At 41.9% G+C, this 26,055-nt stretch overlaps 1 protein-coding gene across 2 annotated transcripts in view; it reads right to left on the bottom strand.

Annotated features, from left to right (window-relative positions):
* The window catches only part of LOC142043375 (vascular endothelial growth factor receptor kdr-like), a 141,225-nt gene that overhangs the window by 29,860 nt on the left and 85,310 nt on the right, over positions 1-26,055 (bottom strand). For both annotated transcript variants that reach the window (XM_075054530.1, XM_075054531.1), the window contains exons 12-20: positions 20,482-20,590; positions 13,106-13,399; positions 10,794-10,940; positions 8,961-9,086; positions 8,746-8,852; positions 7,357-7,492; positions 5,923-6,027; positions 3,432-3,545; positions 330-418 (exon numbers count right to left, since the gene is read on the bottom strand). In XM_075054530.1, coding sequence (XP_074910631.1) covers positions 330-418; positions 3,432-3,545; positions 5,923-6,027; positions 7,357-7,492; positions 8,746-8,852; positions 8,961-9,086; positions 10,794-10,940; positions 13,106-13,399; positions 20,482-20,590 — 1,227 coding nt within the window. The remainder of the gene's footprint in view (positions 1-329; positions 419-3,431; positions 3,546-5,922; positions 6,028-7,356; positions 7,493-8,745; positions 8,853-8,960; positions 9,087-10,793; positions 10,941-13,105; positions 13,400-20,481; positions 20,591-26,055) is intronic.

Genomic DNA, 26,055 nt, shown 5'->3' with positions numbered 1-26,055 from the left:
CAGTTAATACCAGTTTTTCGCTACTACTTTGTTGCCTGCCATGTGGTGGGTATTATCTTGCAAATAATCCCCTCTCTCTTTCAAATGCACTAGACAGCTTGGGTTTTTGCAACTAATTCTTTAGTAGGTGCTAGAAAAGAAGAGGATGGGAATGAGATCCTTCAGGGAAAAAAGTTTCCTTTTCTTGCTCATACAAATGTGGTGAGAAAATAAAGTGCCTATATAAATACCAAACTCTCTCAGTGCCAATGTGGAAAAAAAATCCAGCTTGTGGTCAGTGGTTGTTAATTCTCTGCCTTGTGACTATGAGAAACCAGTCATTTTTTTACCTTGTATGCAATGAAATCTCCTCGTTTTCCTCTTAGATAGTTGGACAGATTTCCATATTTGCAATATTCTACTATGACCATTAAAGGACCTGAAAAGACAGTGAAAGTCCAATGAGTTTTGAAGCACTGCAAAGCACTTAATACTAACTTATCCTCACAAATCCTCTTTAAAGTAAGTACGTTCTGTCATTCCTGTTATACAGATGAGGAAATTAGGAAACAGAGAAGTGACACTCCAGAAGCACACAATCAGTAGTGGATATGGAGAGAAGGGAATACAGTACAGATTCCTAGTTTTCTCCATTAGATGGTAACAGTTGGTATTTATTCCTTATTTATAAACAAAGGAAAATTCAGAATGATAAATAAGAATATACAATCCCATATGCTGTTAAGGTTGTTTTAGTCTATACATAGATCCATAGCATGGGGAAGTCTTCGTTTTTCACTGCTGCCTTCACAATTGTTTTGGGTGGACTGGTGCCAGTAGAGGCAATAAAGGAATGCAGGATCATAGACAGATCTAAAACAAAAGTTGCAAAAATATTTAATGTGAAGTTTTTGAAAGCCTGGGAAGTCCTATCAATTTTTTCCTTTCTTATTTCTGTGCAAACTACTGCAGAGTTCACTGTAATTGCTGCTTTTATACAATTATGCATATTTTTAAGATCTGCTTGAAAATGCTTTTATGTTTCAGTGTGAGCTATTAGGAAAGGGGAAAGCTACATTCTCTACCATTAGCATAATCACTGCTTTTTGTAATCACCAAATGTAAGATAAGGTGAAGTTGTGGGACTAGAATGCATGTAAACATGTATTATTATCAGTCCTAAGCAACCAGACTTTCATGTACAGAAACCTTTTTCTGTCTAGAAGGTCCATAGTTCAGACTCAGGAGTTTGAACTTCAAAGGAAAAGTGCTGAGAGCTGCATTTGGCCACTCAGGAAGGAGGGAGGGAGTACGGCTGTAAGGCAGCTGTCAACGGTTCTACTGCTGACCACACAACACTGCTCACTTGGGCTTAAAGGCAGCGGTGCTGGGATTTGGCAGTGCCCGAGAGATATCTGGGGGACATTGTTTTGAAGAACCTAAAGGTGAATGTCCCTTATGGATGCCCTGAGGAAATGTGGATTCCAGTACAGCTTTAAAGCTCCAGTTAGTGATTTATTCATATTTTTTAAATGCTTCCTAGACATGGCTCCTCCATATTTTATTTCCTCATTGTAAAGCATATACTATGCATTAGTTCTAACTGCTTAACATCAGACACTCAGCCAAGGTGTTAAAATTTGTTATTTGTTATATTGCTAAAATAATATACGTGCATACTTAATATCAGTCTTTATCAGGAATACCGTTATATGGTTACATAAAAACTAACAAGGAGGGAGAAAGCACTGTATTCTGCAATGGCATTTTAATAGTAACTCTTATCCCAGTGTCTGTTTTGAGAGCTCAAGGCTATTTTTCATTAGTCTGCAGTTGCATTGCTCAAAGGTAAACAAGCCAGTGCCTGCCTAGAGGCTCCTCAGTGCCCTGCAAGGCCGTGCTGCGCTGCTGTGCTCTGTCCACTGCTCCCCAGAGTAATCGGTGGTTTTCCTAGGCAGTTAGCATGGAGGAGTAAGGGTTACCTCTTCACCCGGGAAGGCAATCACGATGGAGCAGCCTGGAGAATGGGAAACTGAGGGACTCTCAGGAGAAAAAGTTCCTCAGAGATTGGGTGGTCACAGTATTTGATCCGTTACTGAGATGTGTCTTACTATGCAGCTAGAACTCTGCCTGAATTAGTGCTTTGGTTAAAAACTATTGACCTCTTAGTAATGCTGCCATGTTTTAGGCACCTGTTTGTACTAAGCTACCTCATTGACTTGATAGGAGAGGAGAATCACCAGCATTCATAATGTTACTTCCCCTCTACTCATCGTCCCAAGCAAAGGCTACTTGCTTATGCATCTGAATCTTAAAACCCTCCAGCTAAAGCTGGCCGTCCTCCCATACAAGCTTTTGGGGTCTGCAGTGCTACAACAATTCCTGCAAGTTCCCCATTGATGGCTCCCAGATTACAGCAGTATCTGTGGTTGCTGGTTGCTGACTGCTTCTTGAGAAACTGGGAGTATCTTGCTGGAGGGAAGATTTCTTTCCTGGCATCTTACCAAATCTACCTGACTGAAGTTTTCTTTCCACCCCTGTGACTGGACAACTACATGTTCTTTGGAAAAATGATAGCTTTGGAGTCTCAGATGACAACAGATGTGTGCACCATCTCTCTCACTCTTTCCCCTTCATTTATTTTACTCTGGTTTTTTTTGCCCCCGGTTCTCCTAAATCTGTTCTTTGGGAATTGTTTTGAAGGTTCATTGTAAGCAGTAAAGAGGCATCTCTGAGAGTTGTTATCCTGAAGTTAAACACAGTAGAGTAAGAGGCAAGGGTGCTTTGTATGGCAGTATGGGATGGGAAGGGATGTTTTAGTGACAAAGGTCTAAGATTTATGGAGTCCTTTGTTTAAGTCTGCACTTTGCAGCAGATCCTTTGAATGATGTACAGCCAGTTGTGTCAGCTCAGTCCCTTGGAAGTCCATGTTGTTGCTCCATTCAGCTTTGGACTGCCTCAGGCTTCCTGTATACTATGCAAGAAATGCCTGCATTTGCCCAGCAAGAGTGAAGTGCTTGGGAAAGGAGGGGGCCTCAAGTAGCTAAGGGCTCAGCCTGGTGCATCCTCCTGATAAGGCAGGGAAGAAGAGGGAAAAGAACCTTTGAAATGATCAGTAGTGCCTATGTGGAAGAATTGGGCACCTAATTGCAATTAAGGATCCTGCCTCCCTTTGGTCCATAATCCCTTTTGTAAACAAGCTTAAAAAGGACAGAGAAAAAGAAAATAGAGAAGTGACACCGCTGGCTGGGAGAAGACGGTCAGAAACCATTGATGAGATGTGGCTGTATTCTGCAGTAGCAGGAGCTGTCCTATGAGCAGAGAGGTAGAAATGGTTGTGCTTGCATTAATTGCATGCACATGAGACTTGGACTCCACCACAGATACATCCAAACACCTTTGTATCTGAAAAGTGTTTCTTCTTTGCTCCTTATTTACTGAGGACTTCTCACCTCCAGCTTTGGTGCAGGCTCCCAGCAGGTTGACTACATTCAGGTGATGTCCTATATGGATGAGGATCTTCAGTTCAGACATTAAAGCCTTGCATTCATTAGTAGTTGCACATTCTGCTTAAGATAAACAGGAAAAAAATGATCTTTACACAACAGGATATTTTTAACAGGACACAGCAAGATCCTGTTTATACTTGGAAACAAAACCCACCCAGGTTACTTGCAGTATCTTTGCTTTTCAGACTCTTAAACAGATAATAATTCATCCGTTTCATTGTCTGTTGACCTTTATGAAGTGGAGTAACACTTTATCTTTTGGGTGACTCTTCCTTTCTCTAGCATGGGTTATGGAGGGTTACTGTCCCATAGGAGAACCCTCCCCCCAAATCAGATTCCAGAGAGCCTTTGCAAGGACTGAATTTTGCAAGCTTAGCAAAGGAACAACCAACCACTCCAAGCAACAACAGCACACAGAAGAATGTTTTCCTCCATCTATAATGATGATATGCAGTTTAGTAGTACTTCTTTACAATACCTCAGAATATATTTTTCCACAGTACTGAGCAACTTTCCACTGCAGGTGATGGAGGAATCCAACACATCTTGGAGGTGGGTCCCAAAATGTACTGGAGAATTTACAGCATTACTAAGTCTCAGCCCTGTGAGATCTCATTCACCCAAGAAATATATTTTCCAGCAAAGCAGAGGGGGCGTTATTTGTGTGTGAACCATGAATGTGACACCTGATGAAGCACTGGCTAGCCAGTTATACTGTAGTTTCATTCTCTTTTGCTGCCAAAGCTAAGGAAGGCACTCTCAGACCAGAATGTTGTTTGGATGCTGGCTTGTTTCCTCTGCCTTCTTTCCAAAACTTTAATGATGTATTTTAATAAAAGGAGTTGTGTCCTGTTTCCTCTGTTTTTGCCTTTGCATCATGTAAGATTTAAATATGAAGAAAGAGTTATTTAACAGATCACTTGGTGTGACAAATGTAACCTCTTTATCTGTTTGTAGAATTCTCCATAAACAAACCTTTCACCAAATTGTGTCATAAAGAAGGAGCTATTCCAAGCCCAAGATTTCTTCAGTCAACAGTGTTTGTAGATGGATGTGTACATGGGTGGTTTTACTCCTGATTTACCCTGGCATGAGCGGGAAGTGTTTCAGATGATCTTGCACATTAAGTTATAGCCTTCAACCCAGAACTGATAGCAGCCTACTTCATGGAAATGACAGATAATGCTAGAATTACAGAAATGCAGACATCTCCAGAGCCTTTCCCTCCCCCTGCTCCCTGAATGGATTGACTCACACTAGAGAATCTGCTTTATTCAGGAAAGTGATGAATTATGGGCATGTTAGTTGGGGAGGGACAGGTTAGAGCAGGAGGCTGCTGCCTCCGCTTGGGGAGGAAGGTATAAAATGATGGAGGAACTGTCAAATAGGTTGCTGAATATGTGCAGGCAGGGTAGAGCTGACATGAGTATCAGTTGGGAAGCACAGCGTGGAAGTGAATGAAAACCCAGAGCTATCCGGGGCAGTAAGTTTTGGCTGGAGAAGGGAGTGTGTCTGGATCAGGGGCTTCTAGGATATTTAGGGATCTGGAGATGGGCATGGAACTGAAGAAACAACAGCAGGAGAGAAGATGATCTGAAGATCTACAGACTAATGCAGAGAAGGGAGACCAGATTTGGAGGAGGTCCAGACAGGTGATAAACAGATGTTTTTGAAACATTTCAGAGAGATGGGAAGTAGCAGAGCATCAGGAGAGGCAGCTAGCAACAGAAGCCAAATACCATGATAGAAGTTCCTGAATCATGGCCTTGCAGGGGTTAATACAGTCATGCAGCAGCAATGCAGAGCAATGTGGGCTATGAAAAGCCATCAAGTGAGCATCGATTGTACCTCTGAAAAAATCCTAAGTGAACAGTTAAAAACCTCTAACCCAAGTAGTCAATGTATTGGCTGATGCATTTATTCATAAGCTGTCTGCAGAGGCTTTGTATGTAAATATAATATGAAAGAATAGTCTCCAAGTTCCCCCTTTCCCCACCACTGAACGGTAAAAGCTTTCCTTAATTTCAATAATTGCAAGCAAGTTGTCTCTAATTCACTCCCTTGGCATTGCTTTTTTTTCAACCCCTTGAACTGTTCTACATCTGGAAGGGCTGTGATCGAAAGCTTAGATCCAATTTCAGACTATCTAATGTAATTACATTCTGTAATCTGCTTCCCTCCTAACCCCACAGACCTGGAAGCTGCTGTTTTCCTCCTCTAGGAATACAAGACTTAATCAGCAGCACTGCATGGAGCCCGCTTGTCATTTCCTACACGTTAACATCCACTGTATAATGACTAATTGCTCCCATATGACAAACCCACTCCCTTCTGAAGACAATGAACTTGGGACTGGTTTGGAGCTGAGAACTGGAAACCTCATTGCCCACACGTTCCCTGAGGAGTCTTGTGAGAATCTCAGAGGGATATGTACCTTTAAGCATTTTTACGGCAACTGTTTTGCAGGTTGAAGATTTATCAATGCCAAAAGCAGACGCCTCCACCACCTTCCCAAAAGCACCATGACCCAGTGTTTTACCTAGAGAAGCAAGAGTCAAGAATGAGCCAAAGGGGACTTATGACAGTCTGCATCAGATAAGAGGGAAACATGCATTCTCAGCTATGCAAGAAATACAAGACTCCAGTGCCCAGGCACAACGTAGACGTAGACCGATAGTCAATAGAAGCCTGTATCACATATTTGCAGCATATGGATATAAACGGTGTGATTTATATCCATATGACTTTAATGCAATACAGTATGTGATAGAACAGAGTAGAATAAATAAATCTGCATTCAGCTGAAGGCAAGGCTGAATACATATATAGGGCTTAAGGTTAAAAACATTACGTATAGTTGTCTTGAATCCCAGGAAAGTCAGAGTTTGGGTTAAACATAGAATTGTGGAACCCTGATCTCTCATGAATCACAGTCACGGAGATAGCCAGCTAAGGCACTCAGGCAGTCAGAACTCTTTAACCCTTCAGTTATTGACATTTATTTGAAGTAAAAAGCTATACTAAATGGAATTTAGGATGATAATCTTGCTTTATTTTCCCTTTCATTTGAATTTTCATGCCTATGTTACCTAGCGTGCTCTGAGAACTCTGATTCACAATGCAGCAGAGTACACTGGGCATCATGGTCTGGCTTTTTGGTTCTGCTAGTTTGACCCTATGTCCCCCCATCATCTTATTTTTTGTTATTTTTGTCTGTCTTCCTCCTTCTATGTTTTCCAGCTAAAGCACCAAGAGCACACACAAATACAGATACATTCCCTACGCTCATCATTGCACACAGATCTTACTGTTTCTCTATACAAACACAACCTGCTTTTTATATTTTCTTGCTCCATCATCCAGTGAGCTGAGCTGTTGAATGAAATTTGGTTCATTTTTTCATAATAGCTCTTTATACCTCAACGCCAAGTTCAAATGATTAATAAAGAATTTATTATTTGATGAATTGATAAATTTCTTCAAAATAAAATTCACTGAAAGACTGTCACCTTTCAGATTTAATTCTCTTTCCCTTTTCCTCTATGGGTGTGAAACCATACTTTTGGCAGGGACAGTACCTGGAGGTACCTTTCTTCCCTGTCAAGAGTTTGGCTTCACTTCCCCAAGAAAGAAAAAGAGGTGGTAGCTATTTTGAGAGAGACAACATCTTTGTTTTTCTTACCAAATCCTTTGTTTCACCCCCCATTAAGGATGATCCTGAATTCTGTGACTCACTGCCAGTTCTCCCCAAGGATGTCAGTGCACTGGCACTAAACGATAGGCTGCATCTTGGGTTATACAACATATCCATTGAAACCAAGGAGCATTAGAAATCATTCTTTACAGCACTAATACCCAAACCACTCACCCAGCCGCAGTCTGTCTCTTGGGAACTCCCATTTACTGCTGTCATAGGGAAGACGGTCACACTGCTCGTCAAGAGGCATTTCCTCTGGATCCATTATAATTGACAGGTATCCTGTTTTAATATCTGTGGCATCAGGCTAAAAACAGGGTGTGGAGAAATTATTCACAGTATTTACCCTGCAATTCTAATGGGAGAGAGCGAGCTGTCATCTACAAGACTGAGTGCTGTCTGGGGAGTTCCCTGAATTCCAGACTTAGCTGTGAATTTTATTCAGAACCATGAATGCATCACTTCAGCTTCCTGCCTCTCTGTTTTTTTATAGCTGAGAAATAAACGTTTACGTATGCCTGCCACTCATAGGTGTTGGAAAGAGTCACTGATTAATGTTGGTAAACACTCTGAGGACACAAAATCTATCATTGTCTTCTACCTGTATCTGTTAAAGGAAATCAGTACTTTTCTATGGGAACTCCACGAGTTGCATTTCCTGGTGCACTGCAGAGCATTTTGGCATTTTCATAGTGCTTTGTTTTGCAGTCTTGATTCTCCATAGTTATCCACTTCATGGCTATTGCTTATTACAATTTAAAATTGATTGAAAGCTGGTGAAAACTGCTACTTCTAATGCTGCTAAGTGAGAAATTGTGATTTGGTGGGTCCTGTGAGCAGACTTGCACGGGTGTAAAATGTAATAGGCAATTCACTGTTGTCCACAACTGTTAAATTGAGGTCAGGGAGGAAAACATTAATTTAATCACTGTGTTTGCAATAGGAGGGGAAATTTTACTCAAGTATTGGGGATCAACACTGGGACTGTAGTTTGGTGAGCTTCAGAGCAGAGAGCTGTGGTTGCCTTTCTGTTTGCTGTTTGTTTTAGGAAAAACAGACCTAACTTCCTTGGATCTTTACTGAAACTTTACTTTTTTGAGTCACAAAAGGGAGGTGAAAGAATAGCAAGTCTTGGAGACAAAATAAGCTGTGTTGTTTGAGCTCATTTCTAGAGCAAACATCCTAGGATCTTTCTTAAAACAGGGCCCCCTTTAATACCTACATTCCAGAGAAATCTTACAGGACAAGTGCTGAAATCAAGCCCTCATTTTAGGGGATTTAGGATTTTTTTCGGTTTCCTAATCTTGCAAGCCAGTTTGACTCATGAAGAGGGAGGAGCCTGATTTTATGATACCATGGAAGTGGGTAGAAATTTCACAAGTGCAAGTGATCTCCTGAGAAGTCAAAGGACTATCAGCAGAAATCTTGGACTGAAATTTTATAGGAACATTTTGCACAGTTCTTCTACCATCTGTCCCAAACATTCTGCCCTAAACTCTGATACTACGCATAAACTGGGCCCAATCCCAGACCCTTTGTGCAATAGGGAACCTCTCTTACTTTTCTCAGTTTCCGAATGAATAGGGTCAGAAGAAGCCAGAAGAGGGTAGCAGCTAGACCAGTGCAGACCAAAATGATAACTTCAATGTTGGATTTCTCCTCAGAACCTGTAGGTTAAATGTACAACCAAATTTTAAATGTAGCCAAAGTCCATGACTGAACAATAGTTCTCAGTCCAACACAATATATGCATTTCGCCTTAGCTTGGACCTCACCTTGTATTTTAATGAAGGCTGATGTGCTGTCTTGGCCCATGTCGTTAGATGCTTTGCATTCATAGAGCCCTTCATCATCCTTTTTCACTCGCTCAATGACCAGGGTATTATTTTCCATGGAAATTCCTGTTGTAAGGGATTTTGGTTAATATTATCACAATAACCTACCTGCCTACAAATGCTTTTATGAGTCAAGAGAACTGAAAGTCAGCTCCTATCCACGCAGGCCTGGTATGCACTGTTGTTAGGAGGCATTTTAATACTATGCTCCTCATTGTGGTCTGGCAACAACCTTTCCCTGACATTTTTTTTCTCCTCAATACCTGTGTAAATTGCTTGGGGTTCATTTAACCAACAGCAAATGTGGCTGTTAATTTATTATGAGCAGACAGAGCCTGAGAAAACTTCTATGAAACCTAGTGAAGTGATGGGAAGATAGGTTTTCTGATAGCAATGAGATACATTGGGGAAAAAGGGAACTCAGGGAAATTATTGGAGAAAGCCAATGTCTCGGAGGCTGTGGGAAGTGATGGGAGTTCTAACATGTGGAACATGGGAATCAGGTTATGCACATCCCTGGAAAAATCACTGCGTGGAGCAATCCTGGATTCACAGGCAGCCGGGGGCTGGAGGTGGAGTGGGAAGAGGTAGGTTGACGAGATATGACCTATGTGAGTCTTTTCTACATTTAATTTTCCTGATTAATTTTCCACATTTAATTTTTCCTGATTTTTGGCACAAAACTGCGAGCTCATCTGCTTCACTATGGATGTCTTTGGGGCAGAAATAGGGAAACAGGTCAGACTTTGAATCCAAAAGGGAAGGACATTTTGAGTTTCTGGGTGTTGTGCCTATGAATCCTGTTGTTAACAAGAGTGCTGCACATAACTTGCCGTGCACTGTGCTGAAATATTTACCCCGAGGTGCTTTTTCCAAATAGTTTATTTATGTTTCCACTGGTTGGATGAGTTACGTGCTTGTCCCTCTAGAATTATTTATAAAATTTCAGTAGCTATAAAGAGTTTCTCTCAGAACGGTCTGATCTGAATTATGGATGATCCTGGATTTCCTACCTAGTCCAAGATGCAAAATTAAAGTCACAGGACCAGCTACTGACATGGGATTCTTCATGATTTATAGGAGATCTCAGGACAGGGAGCTGAGAAGGAATTCCAGGCTCAGATGAGGGAGCCCATGCTCCCTGCCCATGGTAGCACTGCACCTGTACTGCTCTATACCGGTTGAGCTGAGAGTGCATTCTCATTACTAAGTTGTGGGAGGTAAAGAAAGGATGTGTAATATGCCATGGTGTGCCCTGGACCTCACTGTTAGGTGACTGCCCACAATTTGCTGCAACATATTCTGATCAGGCCCCAAGGATATCTGACAGGTCAGGCTTGTGTTTTCAGACCCACCTGACAAGCAGATACACTCTGTCTCCGTTTTGTAGACGTACTGTTGTCTCACACAATCAGACTGAACAGCAGCATGCTGTACTCCTTGATTTACTAATGCTATGCTAATGTATGCAGACTATCTGGCTGACTCTGCAGACACGAACATTGCCACATGCAGAAGGCAAGCTGCATAAGCAGGCATTGGATTGCAACCGGTTGGCAGCTTTGACCTCAAAGCTCAAGTTGGAGACTACTGCAGTGGTCTGATATATTTGGATTTGTGCGTGCGTTTCCCGACGTTGTGTGTATTATCCTGACTCAGCCATGCTTGCAGTAGCCGTGGAGTTGTAGGTCCTATGTTTGTGGTGAACCTGCAAGTCCATTAACCTGTGTTATATACAACACCGCAGCATGCTCAGGAAGCAAGTACACTCACCTGATGCTGCTGAAATGGGGTAGCCGTTCTTCCTCCATGTAATTTGAGGTTCTGGTGTTCCACTGACTCTGCACTCCAGAATGATCTTGCCGCTGATGTTAACCTCCAGATCTGTGAGGTTTTGTATCACATACGGTGCTGCCTTTGCTACAGTCATGAAGGAAAACAGTACACAGTAAGATTTCAGAAGGCACTTCCCTCAGTTCTGCCATCTTCTCTCCTTTGGCCACCTGCATGGCCTCTCTGGGCTGGAAGTGGCAAAGATTTGGTTGATGAGTGGTAGCAAAAATCCCCCCGAAGATTATAGGAGGAGTCGGTGAGTTTATTTGGCTTATTTTCAAACTGACTAAGCTTAGATTCGGCTTCAGCTCCAACCTCCTTGAGTTTCTCATCCTCTGAAGAAAACAGAGGACAGTGAGTGGGTAGAGCGAATGCAGAGTGAATATAAAAAAAGAAAGGAAGAGGCAAAGAGGAAACAGTTCTAAGGATTCCGTGTCCTCCATCATGAGTGCAGTTATCTGCTTACTACAAAGCATGTTAACCTCCACTTTATGTTCATTTATGAAAGGTACAGGAAAGCAATGTATAAAAGCACAGGCACAGCTTAAAAAATACATAAAATCTGCAATAAGGACAGTAGCTGATGGGTGTTAGTACTTTTAAAAGACCTTGTTTGTATAGGGAGAGGAGGGCTGGTTTGGAGGAGCATTTCCATGCATGTTCTCCAGAAGAATTGCCTCTCTGACATGTGCCAGACAAATAACAGAGCCTAGTAATTCTCAGAAGAATATGATCAAGGTTCCAGTTCTCCAATGGATGTATTCCCAGTTTAGCTGTGTTTTTCCCATAGCCATCATGTGTAGGTGTCTGTGTAGGTGGAAATTTGACTAAATGAATAAAAATATCTGCCAGGGGAGAGAAAAGTGAATTGCCTGAATGCAGAGTGCAGAGAAAGCGCAGTGTCTCCATGGCAGATGATGCTGACAGGTGGCTCCAGTACCGGCTGTGGGGACAAGCCAAACCACTAGCACTCTGTAATACCAGGGTGAGATTCTTTCCCTTCCTCCGCACTTCAGGAAGAAGCAGGTGCTTATGCCATTTTTTAAAATAAATCACCTCCCACTCAGGTATCTGAGCTGTGCTAGCCACAGCTGTGGTGTGGGTGAGCATTTTCTCCTTGTGTGTGTGCCTGCATGGAGGGGGAAGGGACTGTGAGAATGATGTTGGCTGCATGGGGTAGGAGACTGCATGGGAAATGTGCTCGTTCACTTAAACAAGGATGAAGCCAGCACTGCATGGCCTGTTTTTCACCTAAGTGACAAGTGCTTATGGCAGCATAGCTGTCCCTTCGATGTCTCATTAGCCATTAATGTAAGCAGAAAAGCCAATTTGAAAATCACTGTCTAATTCGGCTTCTGAAGAACTCTGTCTTCTGCACCCTGGCTTGCTGCTGTTTATTTCAATTCTACTCTGTTTCTGTGCTTTAGGTTTTTCTTCACCATTGGAAGATACAGAATAAATTCACCCATCCCAGCACCACTTTTTCTTCTGAGAAGGCTTAGAGCCAATCACTCACTTTCATCACTATGAAGCAGAAGAAACTTCACTAATTTTCAGTGAGTTTCTACTGGAAGAAGTGTCCTGCGCTTTATATTCACATAGCCAAAGAAGCCAGGCTTCAGAATCTGTAGTGTTACTATTTTTATGAAAATAGAAGAGTTGGGGGGTTGGGTATAAGTAAGAAAATACTGTTGTTACAATGAAGTGTATCCCACTTACCCAGAATAAATGGTACATGTCACTTGATATATACACTTGACCAGTGACATTTGTGATTACATCTACTGGGTCCAAATCTACTTAGGTATTCGTATCATCCTGACAGCTGTAAGTGGGTGGAGTCTTCTACCAAAGTCATACAGATCTGGGCTGACATTCCCAAATGACAGGGTTGTGCTGTTAGTCACATGGTGGGTGATGCCTTTTCTCCTCAGTCAACACTATATCTGTACCCACCATGGAGTTAGGAAGATAAAATGCAGCTGAAATCACCTTTATGTGTAAGGCAAATATTTTATACAAAACCAGCAGTGGCTCGATGAGTAATATGTATGGCTACGTGTCAATCCACATACAGTAATCAAAAAAAACCCCAAACCAGAGCACAAAGTCTATATTAGGACAGTCCCTAAGAAATGCTGGGCACCTTCCTCTTTGAAAGGCTTCAAAGGGAGCAGCAGATGCACAGTGTTTCTGCTCTGGCAGCAGAACGATAGCATGTCCCACTGCCATTTGCCGTTGGCAGGACCTACCTCTGACGAGGAGCTGAGTGTGCTGTTCTAGTGTGTCGGTGCTGTTGTGCTGGTTCTGGGCTCTGCACTTGTAGAGACCACTCTGTTCCTTCGTGATGTTAGTAATGACCAATGTCAAAGAAATGGAATAGTTGTCAGTTGTCTTGATCACTGCGTCACGGAGAGCCGCCTCTGAGGAGGGGTAATACCAGGCCAGGTGACTGTAGATGTACTTGGAGGCCCGGCAGGTCAGCCGGACATCATTCCCCACAATGGTTGTGACTTGTGGGTCTGTTTGCAACCCAAATGGCACATCTAGGAGGAAGAGAAAACATGTTTGCAATTAAGTCACAACTGAGAAGATCTTTGGCTGCCTGTTTGTAACTTGATGGTCAAATTTCAAAGACCAACCATAATGGAATGAGCTAGTTTTAATGAGACCCCCATTTGCATGTGCAAACAGGCACTGGTGCTTGTGAATTAGGTAAATGAATGTACCTCTCCTGTCTCAGTGCTGACCTGTGGTAATTTGGCCCCCAGCATTCTAATCATTACATTTTCAAGTAATGAATTGAAAGTTTATATATAGACGCAGTTAATGGACTAAGAGAGTTTAATCAAGAGAGACTGCCATCCAGGTAGACAAATGTGTTCGCGAGCTCTTCTCTTTCTATCTGCAATCAGTGCTTGAAAGCATAATTGCATAACAATAATGAAACCTATTCCCATTTCTCTGAAGTAACACTCTCTTTCTTCACCACTGAACAATCTTCCCAATTCTCTCTTATTTCAGCTATGCCGATATTTATTTTCATCACGTGTGCCTTGGTGATGTTTACTTGGTCACTGAATGGATTAACTGATCTAATGATGTATAAGTCCTTGAGGCCTTTATATTTAGCAGAGAAATACTTTGAGGCATGAGTCCAATCTATCCACAAAAGAGTAAGCTGTTTCTTGTTCTATTTTTAGTAACTTTTCACTCCAGAAAAAAAATCAGTTTTCCTGAAGTGGCAAACTGAATCCATTTGAAGACAAGAAAACATGTTTCTGAGTAGAATACCGGAGTCTGGCCTATAGACACATTCCTATTACTGCATTAGCTGCCAGAGATCTACAATTAAATTGTGTCTGAAAGATACTCTTTTCCCTTTTTATTCTGTTAGTTTCAGTGATCTATCCACCCAGCAGACTTGAATGAAAGTGCATTGATAACCACAGTGACCTGGAATTATGCTTCTGTCTGTTAGGTCAGGATTTTAAAGCAGCTGAGAGTTACGAGGAACCCCGTATAAATTTTACCAGGTGTAGTACAGGGCTGGGACACTTTAGGAGGACTTGCTCTGGATTACTTTCTGAACATGAACACTGTTTGCAATAAATCTGATAGATTGTTACTTCAGTACCAAGCTGTTAGCAAGATGCTTTCTTGAGCTAGGATGAAATGGATGGTACTTTGAGAAGGACTGAAGTTAAAGGGGAGCAAGTACATATTGCACTTGCAATCTGACAAATTCCACATGGGAGCTGGAATTTGGCCAGGGGGTCACACTGCCGACTCTTGCAAAAAGTTCTGCTGAAGCTATAGTTGAACATAAATAGTGAGGCTGTTGAAATAACCAATCTGCCTTATAATAAACCATATATTATATAAAATACAGAGCCCTGAAGGAGCTTTCAGATATGATTAAAAGTCTCTCTTCTTCACAAGTCATCTGGAATAGAACCAATAAGCTTTGCTTCATGGTTTTTAAAGACTGGCACCAAAAATGTTTTACAAAAGATCCAAAAAGAGAAGACACCCCTCAGGCCACAGCTGTGGCAATTGTTATTTTTCTTTTCTTTCCTTTTCATGAAATTTCAGTTTACTTTATGCAGTGTTTTGTTAGGCTCAGTTGCTCTCTTTCTTGCTTGGTGCTAGCTGCACGCTCAAACTGACTTGTGTAATACATCCATTCTTCACATCTGATGTCCTGTGGTTCTAACATGTCAAGATGATGCTTATCAAAAAGGGTGAAAAGTCTGAGGCCAGCAGAACTTCTCTAAAGAGGAAGAATTAAGGTCCAGTGAAAACACTGGGCTGTGGCATGAGCAGCATCTCAGCATCTCTCCTGAATCTGTCAAACCGAAATAGGGAAAAAGTGCCCTCTTAAATTGCCTGTTTCTTAGTTTCTCTTCTATGCATTTGCTGTTTGCTCCAGCAAGAGTTACAGTACTAAGGTAGATGGATCTTTGGTTAGACTCAATGCTTTAGTAAGCTCAATGGTCTGGGAGACCTCCTGAGATCCCCTCCAGCCTGAATTATCCCATGATCCTAAGTGCTGGGTCTCAGTGAAACTATAAAGGGATTCCAGGTAAAGTGATGAGGTAGGAGTCTGATCACGTTACCTGGGGTAAAACACAGTGAACCCCTTGTCGTGGCTTAACCTGCAGATCTGCAGGGCAAGCTAAACCTTGGCCTTAAGCAGTTAGGCTGGCAGCCCCATTTGCCCTTGCTTCTGCCTCTCAGGAAGCCTTTCCTTCAGGAGAATTTCTTCTTAAAACTTGCAGCCCCGTTTGTTTTGCAGGGTGAGTTTCCCTGAATGGCTGTGGGAGAAAGCCCACCCCAAGGGAAATACTGCATCTCTTGGGATGAGGCATTGGCTTGTGTGTGGCCGTAACAGCATGGGCTGGAGCACCCAGAGATCTCTGACATTTTGGTGCAAATTCCCCGTTAATTTGATGTGTTAATTTCTAAGCCCTAAATTGTGAAGGAAGCTTGATAGTTTCACCTTGCTGCTGGATTTCACCAGTGCAGGGTTTTTTCTACCAACTTAACATTCTGGGAGCAGAGGCCTGGCTTGTTTTTCTTATCGTTTCTTCTACTGACATTTTTTATTTAGCATTTTGAATATTTTTAGCTGGAACCTGTGCTATTCTCTTCCATCTTGTTAGCCTTTCAAGAAGTTCTTTCAGCTCCAATAGAATATTCATTGATTTTCATTACAGTGCAAGGAAAGAGAGGAAAAAAAAAGTCTTTCTTGCTCTCGTCTCTCTTTTCTCCTCCTACCTGGATTATCTGGGGAGTAACTGCAGCTTTGAGAGCACATTATAAGTCAGTTCATCTCTTAGACTACTTTGCTTACACAGTCTTGAACCTGAGCAGTGATTAACTTCCTCTCTCTGAACAGATACAGTGTTTTATAAGACTCCTAATAAGTTGGCTAAAAGAATGCACCATGGGGCCTTTTCTCTTTTATCAGCAGTCACCAAACATTTGTCTTTTGTATTGTATTACAGTGTAGTAGCTGCGAATTTCACTCTTGACTATGCAGGATTCCATGGCAAAATAGGGAAATGAGCCATTGGGGGAAGGTAAAAAGTCAGCATAAATCAAAAGAAAGTCTGGCTCCATTTGTATTTACAAGGAATTAATTGGTTTTAATTTCCTGTGCTTTGCACAATAATCTGTGTAATTCAAAACTTCTGCTCTTTCCCAAATTCCATCCCCGTGCCTGTCAGGGTGGGGGGGGGTTGCTATCAAGCATATGCATGTAGGGAGAGTGAGAAAAAGAAAGGGTGAGCCCTACCATCTGAAACAGTGCAGAGCTTTTCATAAATCCTGTAAACATGTCAGGAATAAGCAAATTGAGAGTGGCAAGCAGTTGTACAACAGCCCAGTTCATACATTGTCCTAGTATCTGATAGCAAATTTTTATCTCATGTTTGAAATATAACATTTTCTTTCTGGTAGAAATCTTTAACTCCATTTTTCTGAGTTGTTTTTGCAATCAGATAAGCGCTTGAAAAGGGGCTTTTGTTATTATTTGTTATTCTTATCATAATTAATTTATATTCCAAGAACATTCAGAGGTTTCATATGGGTGGGATCCCATTTTGTTGTACGTAGTACAATCATACAAAGGCTAGAATTTGATTTAATGTGGACCTACAGTAATATATAGTTGCCCTTTCCAAGGTGCAGACCAGAGATTAGAAGGTAAATAATACTTGTTCATGGTAGAGAATGCCGCCAGGAGACATCAGGTCAGTTTTTCACTGCACTAGGAAGGTTGCAGTCTGCCTTGAGTGTCCTTTGGTGCGTAACCGGTGGTAGGCAATGACATGAGGCAGTTCTGAGCATCTGATGGCTCGCCCACATTACCTCTGCCTATGGCAAAAAAGTCATCTGACTTAAATGGGAACACTGATGTCAAAACTGTGGTAGGCAAGATAGGCAGGAGACAGATTTTGTAACCGCAAGAAACAGTAAAAAGGATTTACACAAAACAAAAATACTGGAATAAAGAGTTAGGCTAGGGCATGATGGATAACACTGCTACTGCATTGCTAGGGGAGTTTCTGCTGCGGTAAACAACTTCAGGAGAGATTCAGTGGGACATTGACAGGCAGGACGTCCGCAGAAGGAGCTCAGAGAGGCTTCAGGGCTGTCACTGAATGATAACATTTCTCATCATGTTGGACCCCTTATATGGTTTGGTTTCAGCATGATCTCCAAATGCTGTTGACCCTTCACTGAAATGAATTTTGCTGGCAAAGAAATGATTTAAAAATAGATACCAGTGCTATTTCTAGTGTCCGTGGGAGTTTTTGGGGGGGCTCTGCAGTGGAAGAACAAAATGGCTGTTGACATTATTCCATTGGGATAAATACATTTTTCTGAAATTAGTATGGTGGTGATGAAAACAGCAGATTGAAGTAAGGCATGTCCCCAGAAAGCAGGTGCAGCCTGGACAACACCTGATGAAGTTTCTCTGTAACACTGCCATATCCTGACAAAACATTTCAACCCTGACCTAGTGGAAGAGGTTTTTGAGCGAAGAAGAGAGTGTAGCCTCTGTATCATCTTCAGATTTCTTGCCAGGGAGAAATTAATTAAGCTCAATTCAGCCAAAATGTTTGAAAGCAGCTCAGGATCCACCAGCTTGTTTTTCGGTAGGAGATAATGGGAGATCAGGTCTTTAAAATCCACAAATTGCTGAATTAGTTATGGAGTCCCACAACTAGCAGCTGTTTTGCAGAGAACAGAGCACTGTGAAGTGCTACAAACATTTGCTAGACATTGTCCTAAAGGCCCACACATCACTTGTGTGCTCTCAGACTCTAACTCAGCCTTTATCTCAGCTTTTAGCTTCGATCTGCATAAAATTAATCAGCCTAGCAATTGTAAAGAGACCTGCTTAAAGCCTTATGCTCTTGGACTTCCCCTGTTTGGTACCTCACAAACTGTCCCTGAATGTCCCTCCAACACTGAGATTAGAAGCAACTCCTGGTGAGAGTAACCTGGCAGTCGCTTAGCCTCCTCCAAGTGCACCCAGTAGAAGACAGTGCGCTTTTTTCATCTGTGAGGCAGACCTTTGGCAGGAAGAAGCTCTTTGAGCAGCCTGGCCACTTGCTGCAGTAATATGCATTACTCAGCAGAGGACCATCATGTAAAGAAACCCAGCAACAGGTCACTCTGCTGCTATTTTACCACTGCAACATGACCTACTTTTGGATCAGGATGGCCACATTTAGAAAGATTTAATTTCTTTCTAATCATAAACACCACTATTTTTAAACACAGCACTTATAAAAGTCAGTCATGCTTGTTCAGCATCTGCCTCTTCCCCAGAATGTCACAGACTCACAGTCTTTTCTTCACAGGCAAGAATATATCTGTCTTGCCAAGCCCTATTCACCTCCTGGTGTTTTGGTGGAAATATTTCCACCATAACTGCTGTCAGCAATGTCCAGTCATTCATTTCCTTCATAATTAAAATTGCATGATTAGTCTCAAAACATTGCTAGATTGATCTTAAAATAAAAAATCTGAAATATTAGTGCACTGTGGGGGAAAAAAAACCCTACATAACTTTATTATTAAAATAAAACATAGTTGTGAAAAGTGTGTGGATTGATCTAACCCTTTGAATCTGACCTTATGCTGGTTGCTTATTTAGTTGCTCCAGCACTGGTTTTAGTCACCAAGTATTACAAAGTACTGTGAATAGCTTGGAAACATACAGCTTTGAGTAACCCATCCAAACATAATAGCTGACAGAATTCAGAGCAGAAACAAACCCACGTGAAGACTCAACGCTTGAAAGTGGGGAAGTGTAAAATTAATAGCTGGTCTTCAGCCTGCCTTGGACATCTTGAGGACCTCTTATGTCTGAGATGTATCTCCCAAAAGTGCACCCTGAAGGGCTTTTTCCTAAGTAAATTAGGGCTTTGGAAAATACCTTTTGGAGGCTTAAACCCCCTTCTGTCTCCATAAGGCATTGGGGTAGTACAAAGAAGCTGTAAGTGGAGGTGAAATCTTTCTGCCATATGGCAGCAGCTTCATTATTGTTGGATGACATTTTTCTGTGCACTACACAGCACTTCTGTGTAGTAAGAATGGTAACAATGTTTAGTGAGCCCCTTTTACGTTAGCCTGATTTGAAATGTGCTGAAATTACTTCAGAGCAATGGAGTCAAACAACACAGGACACAAGAGAGGCAGAAGAGTGCAGACCACTGCCACAAGCGAGCTTCGCCCTCAGAACCTGCTTCATGGGGAAGAACCCAAGTAGTGAGAATCAGACATTTACCTTCCAGGACACTTCTGCACTCTTTGTTCTAAAAATTGTTATTTTGATGCAAATTCTACCAGCCAACATCCACTCATCCAGAAAGTGAGCACAGAAATAGTTCAGTTTGTTCTGGTTAAGCACTTGAACAAGGCTGTCCCTGGACTCTTCTCTTTTTTTAAACTCCCATCTTTCCTAAAAGCATTATGTAGGTCTTGATCTCACTACTGAAGAATTTCTGTGCTGAAAGGTTAAGCAGATATTTGTTTGGATTTGTGTTCCTTGGAGAAATAGCATGTCCACCTCCTCCCTCCTTAAAGGGCACTGGAAAGGCTAATTGCTCAGGCAGGGATCCAATGTCACAACAACTCCCAGCGTTATCAGCCCTGGATTAGGTCTGAATATTGGCCTAGCTCACCTTCGCTCTGTCTGCTGACTTAATTGGAGACCAACCATTCTCCTGAGTCAGGGAGAGGCTTCAGGCCTTTGGAAGACTACAGAGGACTTGGCTCTTGCTAGAGGTTTCATGAGGACAGCGCTGAAATGTCATGAGTGTTGCTTTAAGACACAGGTAGCTAGACTCAGGGCCTGCATCTGCAGCTTGAGAAGGGCAAAAGGGGCATCAGGTCTGATGCTGGACATGTCAAACTCAGCTGTGCACTGACGCAGGACCCAGCCTTGCATGTGGTGAAGAACCTGGGACTGTGTGATTGGGAGTGCTCTGAAAACACGACATGCAGGGTTCCCAGAAGTTTTAATGAGCACTCACCAGCCATATAGAACTTTAAGGTAAATCAGATCATCAGCATCTAGTTTTTGTGTAGTGTCTCTTGTGTTGTTTACCTGAGACGTAGAACTCAATGCTTCTCTCTTCTTCACCGATCTTGTTTGAAGCCACACAGTAATAGATTCCTGATGCACTGCTGTTTTCCGTAGTTAGTGTGCTCACAATCTGCCAGACAAAGAGAAGAAGTAAAGGCTTTGAGTGTAGTGTAGGCTTAGCAGAGAGGCTTGAAAGTAGTCGATAACTATATGTTTTATGGTAGAAAAACAGTTAACAAAGGTGTTTCTACTAATGAGTGAAGCTCACAGACAAGTGCTTTTGTTAGGTTTTTGGTCTCTCATCTCATATCACCTCAGCCCAGTTAATTCTCTTCCCTCCTCTTTCCTAAACCTTCCCCTTCTTTTCTTCCTGTCTTGCCCATGAAAAACAGGTTCCCCTTTGATAGACTGCGAAGGTCTTTGCGTGACAACGTCAGCAAAAAGCTAAAGTGGAGGACCTAGGACATTAAGCTAAGACACTGGTAATGAAGCCCCACATTCACCTATTTTCTTTTCTGCTTTTCAGTTATGGTTCCCTTGGGTAACAGGACACCCACATTTGCATGGAAAGCAGGTCATTCATATGAATGTGGTATAAAGAATATTGCAGGATTTTGTTTTGCTTTACTTTGATATAACCCCAGAAAAGGGAGGGAGGGACATGGCTCATTTGGGCCCCAGCTCACTCTTATAAATTGTGCTTGGAAGCCCTTTGATTCCATAATCCTTCCTCAGAGCCTTACCAGAACTTGTGTGGTAAGTAGGGAAGCTCTGGAGAAGCTGCCTGTGCTCAGACACTTGGCAAATGCAGAAAGAAAGGGAGAATCATGAAGGAGAAGGAAGGAACACTTGCCCTTGGCTTCATCACGTAGAAAAAGGAAGTGGTTCAGTTACTCATGGGGCTGAACTCAAACACGTCCTTAAGAACCTGTGTTCCTTAAACAGCCTAAGCCTCTGCTTCTGTATAGGGCCTTCTTAATGAGGAGCCAGCCATATGGCACTCCCCTGTCCCTGTTGTGATGCAACATCATAAGCTCATGGAGGACTATCCACAGGTCATGGCTTTAATTATTTCTAGTACTTCCTTGGGGCTGCTAGCAAGAAAGCAGGGTCTAACCCACCAAGACAGAGATGTTCTTGAAAGATTGCTTTGCTTCCCCTGCAGCCATTCACCTGAGGAACTCTGAGCCCTCACATTTGGAACAAATATCACTTTCTTTGCCGTCCTCTCTAAGGACTTTGAGAATCAAAACTTATAACACCCTCTGGCCCTTTGTCCTTATCTCCAGAGAGTGCTTTGAAGTGCACAAAAGCATCTCTGGACTTTCTTTTTAATATCCTAAACTAAACTCACACAAGACATTCCTTTACTCCTCATAAAGCTGCACCATGAATGTGTCTATAGCTGTGTGGGATGTATTTTCAGAGAATTATTTAAGATTTTCTGAGCTTTGGCACTTTAAATCCTGTAGGGAAATGAGTTTCAAAGGTTTTGATCCCATGTGCATTTTACGTTCTAATGAGGAACATTTCCAGCAGAATAACGGGCAAGTGGAAAAGAATCTATTTTTCATAGGCACCAAACACAGAAATTAACCAAGAATAGGGACAAACCAAATTTAGGGGTGAAAACAGGAGACCGGTAAACTCAACTCCCTCTGGTGTCCACCAAAGAAAGAGCTGTGCCGTTCTGATTTATTTATGATGTGAAAATAGCTCTAACTTGGATATAAAATCACCCAGAGAAGCATTCTGCTCCTCCTCCTTTTTCTTTTGCTGTAGCAGTGGGCCTAATGCCACAGGTTATTAACAAGCACATGTTCAGAGCACCACCCCTGACTTTAAGCATTAGACACTGCCTTTTGAATTACTGCTGAATCAGGACCAAGATCTTTCTTCTCATGATTACTGGATCTTAGAATTTTATATTTGGGAATAGAAAAAGCCAATATAAATGTACGTGCTGAGGACAGAAGGGGATAAATTTGGACAGCTATTTAAGAGCTATTAGTCTTGCTAAGTGACAGCTCTAGATGGGAAGTTGAGGATAATACTGTAGAGCGAGTTAAAATCGTTAAGGGGAATGTAATTATCCATTCTGGAATAAGTCCAAAGTGTTAGGGGTTACACTGTGACTCTTCTAAAAACTGAGGCAATGCCTCAAGCTGTATTTGGTGGCCCAGAGGTAAATGCACACATATGCTTATGAACACACACAGATGCTAACATCTTTAACTACGTAACTCAAGAAAAGTCTGACATGGTAGTGGTGGGGGGAAAAAGAGCAAATAGCTGTACCAAGACCTTATCTGAGCTAATCTCAATTGTGTCTAGATGTGAAGGTGAAAAAGTTGTTAAAATGATGATGGGAAGCAATCTGGGGACAAATTCTTGGGAAAAATTTACTGAGGAAAAGAGAGGAAGTAATTTTCTTGTTTGTATGCTCAAAATCACTGTTACGCACTTGGATACCAGTTTGCTACACACCTGAGCACAAGAGATAACGCGCTTTACTCTCTTGTCTTAGAACTAGCACCTCCCAGAGTCCTCAAAATGTGACTTTTAAACCAGCAGCATCCAGCAGAGAAATATGTGAATTCAGAGCCAGAAATGAATGATTTTAAGTGATTTTATTGTAATAAGATGAATCTCTTGAAATCATTATGCATCAACTTTTCTCTCTAGCTGTGTGCTCCCGGGTAGGGATCCTGAGATTGGGAGTCCAATTATCTTTCCAGCATCTTAAAGTTCTCAGTTGCCAAACTTAACCTGATCCAGGTTTAGTCCTCAACAGAGTGATGTTATGGAACACTAACATGCTATACCAAAGGGCATCCAAATCCTCCTTCCACCTATAAGACCACATAGTTTTGTCTTTTACCAAAAGGAACCTGAAAGAAACATTAGGAAGCCAGCAGCAGTATCTGCTTTTTGTAGTATCTGTAGATCAGGGATATCCTATTGAAATCAATCAAGGAGATCCCATTGAAAAGTAACCCCTATTAACCCAGATGTTAAACCCCATAGTATTCACAATGTTGATGTTTTGGCAGTTGTTCATCATCTGTTACTGTAGGCAACCCAAGTTGAACAAACTTGAAAATTTGAAAATCTGAAATTTGTACTTGGTCATAGTGACAGGTAGGGGTAAGGATTTTGTTCTTCTAAATGTCATCCCTATATTTTCAATGCAACCATTGCAAGAAAAGTCTGCAAAAAGAAGTTGAATGAGAAAATGGTTTGAACTCAAGCAACAAAACATAGGAATCTTTTCCCATAATTAACAGCGAAAACTGTTAGCAGACTTCTCTCTCTCTCAGTGGAGTGGCACCGTTCCAGCATTTGAGGATCTTCAGTATAAAGTGGAAAAAATTCTGAGGGGATAATCTACTTTTTGTGCTTAGTCCATGCACCTACCTGGCAAAGTATTTTCCATTTCTGGAATCAGAGCCAGGATAGAAAAGTTTGAGGCACGTGGGCATTTACCACATCTTAGACTCATGAAATCACAGAAAGGCTTTAGCTGCATGGAACCACTGGTGGTCTCCTGTCCCACCTCTTACTCAAAGCAGGTCTCACATCAAAGCTGTTTCTTATGCCTTCTAATCAGAAAACTCTGCTCCCAGACAGAGCACAGCAGTTTCTGCTAAGCCTAAATAACGATGCCTATGTGAAATCTGCAGTTGCCTCGAAAAATTGTATCTCTTCAGTGAAATTACTATTTGTGAACTATTTACAGCCTGGAAATTTGCACTTTCTAGTTTACCTTCCAAACCAAGTCCTAGTCAAGAGCAGTTCAAGCTAAATGACATGTTAACCCTTGCCAAGGTACCTCAGCCACAAGTGGTAGCACAAACTACGTGGCTGTTCAGTCCTTAGCTTCTGTGCAGACTGCGCTGGAACCATTGATAATTAATAACAAATTATTGGCATGTAATGTCTAGACATCTTCCTAGTGGGAGCTGGACTGAGATCCTATGAGTTCACTGCATACCAAACACTAAACATCCTTCGGACCAGTTTTGATTGCCTGGGTTGAATTTAGAAGTAAAGGGCTCCATTTCCTATTACTTAACCTAAAGGCCACCCAATACTGTGAGCCCAAAGAAGGGATTATTAGCTAATAAATAATTACTATAAAAGAATAAACTAAGTTTAAACTCAGTAAGAAAAGAAATAAAATGACTGATCTCTGAAGAACAGCTATGACAAGTAAATAGACATTGCTGCTGGGAAAACTCATAATGGAATAGTTCAATAAAGTCCATATGTCTTGCACTGTAATGTTCCCGAACTGATAAAAACAAGCTATTTTAGAAGCAGCCAAATAACATTCCACAGCCATATACCATGAGTGTTTTAAGACATCTTGTAGTAAGGACAGAGCAGCAAGACCTTTTTTTAAGCTGGAGCCAGCATGAATTAATATATCTTGTTATTCCTTGCTTTCTTTTTCCTTTGTCTAATCCCTCCCTCCAACGGCTTTAGTTAACAATTCTTCTCTCTTTCACTTCGTTAGCTATATGTGGGTGAGGATGAGGAGTAGAAAAAGTGGGTGGAAAACTTCTCAGCTGTCAACTGGCAGAGCTGGGGTGGAGGTGGCTAGAGGGAGATGAAATTATAGGAGCTTCAACAAAGACCCCGCAAAGAAAATATTCAGCTGGCTCCCAATCCATCTACTTGAATGGCACAGAATAATACTTATTTTTATAGCCTGACAATTCTGATCCATGATCTTAGTTCATTCATTCAAATCATGCTAAGGGATGGACTGAGGACAAGTGATAAGAGAAGTCTGTGAGTTGACTGAAACCTTCTAGGGTTTGCTCTTATCTCTGGCAGTGGGTGTTTCTCTCCCTGTAAAGTGAGAACAACCATTGCCTTCCTCACAGAGTATGGCAGAGCTGATGGTAGTAACGTGTGATCAGGAAAGGCGCTGGACAGGGCAGGAAACTGGAGGAAACCGGAGGTTTGAGGTGTCTCTGGAGGAACTGGTATACATTTCTAGCACAGATGGACTGATCACTCTCTGGCCCTAGGGCAGGTGGGTAGGTGCTTGCTAGTCATGAGCAACTGCCACCCCCGTGCTTCTTCCTTGCACCCAGTGATTTCACCTAATGAATTTAAGAGGGCAGGGAAGACAGAGGGCCTTTTCTTATGTCCCTGCTGCTAGCCAGCTCTCTCAAGAAGACCTAGGTAGTGCCTGAAACATCTGGGCTAGTGTCCCAGAGAGTGGATGCTTTGTTCAAAAACGCAGTCGCATGACTGTTCACCTTCCCCTGCCAGAGACTAACGTGACAAGGCTTGTGGGAGCTCACCAAAATGGGCACCCACACAGGGTGACAGATTTAAACAGCCCTACTGAGTTGCTCACATACTTTTCACCAAATGCATCCCACTACTCTAATGTAGTCTTTTTGTTCCTTCAGGACGTTTAAACCTGGCATTTTTTTGGTCAATGTAATTGAGTGGTTATGAATTTCACCAGCAAAAGAGATGTGTGAGTTTCACTGTGGAAACATCCACATGGCCAGGCCACTCTCATATATACATGAAAGGGAGAAAAGAGACGAAAAGAAAACCCCAGTGAGGACT

The sequence above is a fragment of the Buteo buteo genome, chromosome 22 (assembly GCF_964188355.1).
Source record: "Buteo buteo chromosome 22, bButBut1.hap1.1, whole genome shotgun sequence".
NCBI lineage: Eukaryota > Metazoa > Chordata > Aves > Accipitriformes > Accipitridae > Buteo > Buteo buteo.
The sequence above is the reverse complement of the archived record's forward strand: the minus strand, read 5'-3'. Positions and strand labels throughout refer to the sequence as shown.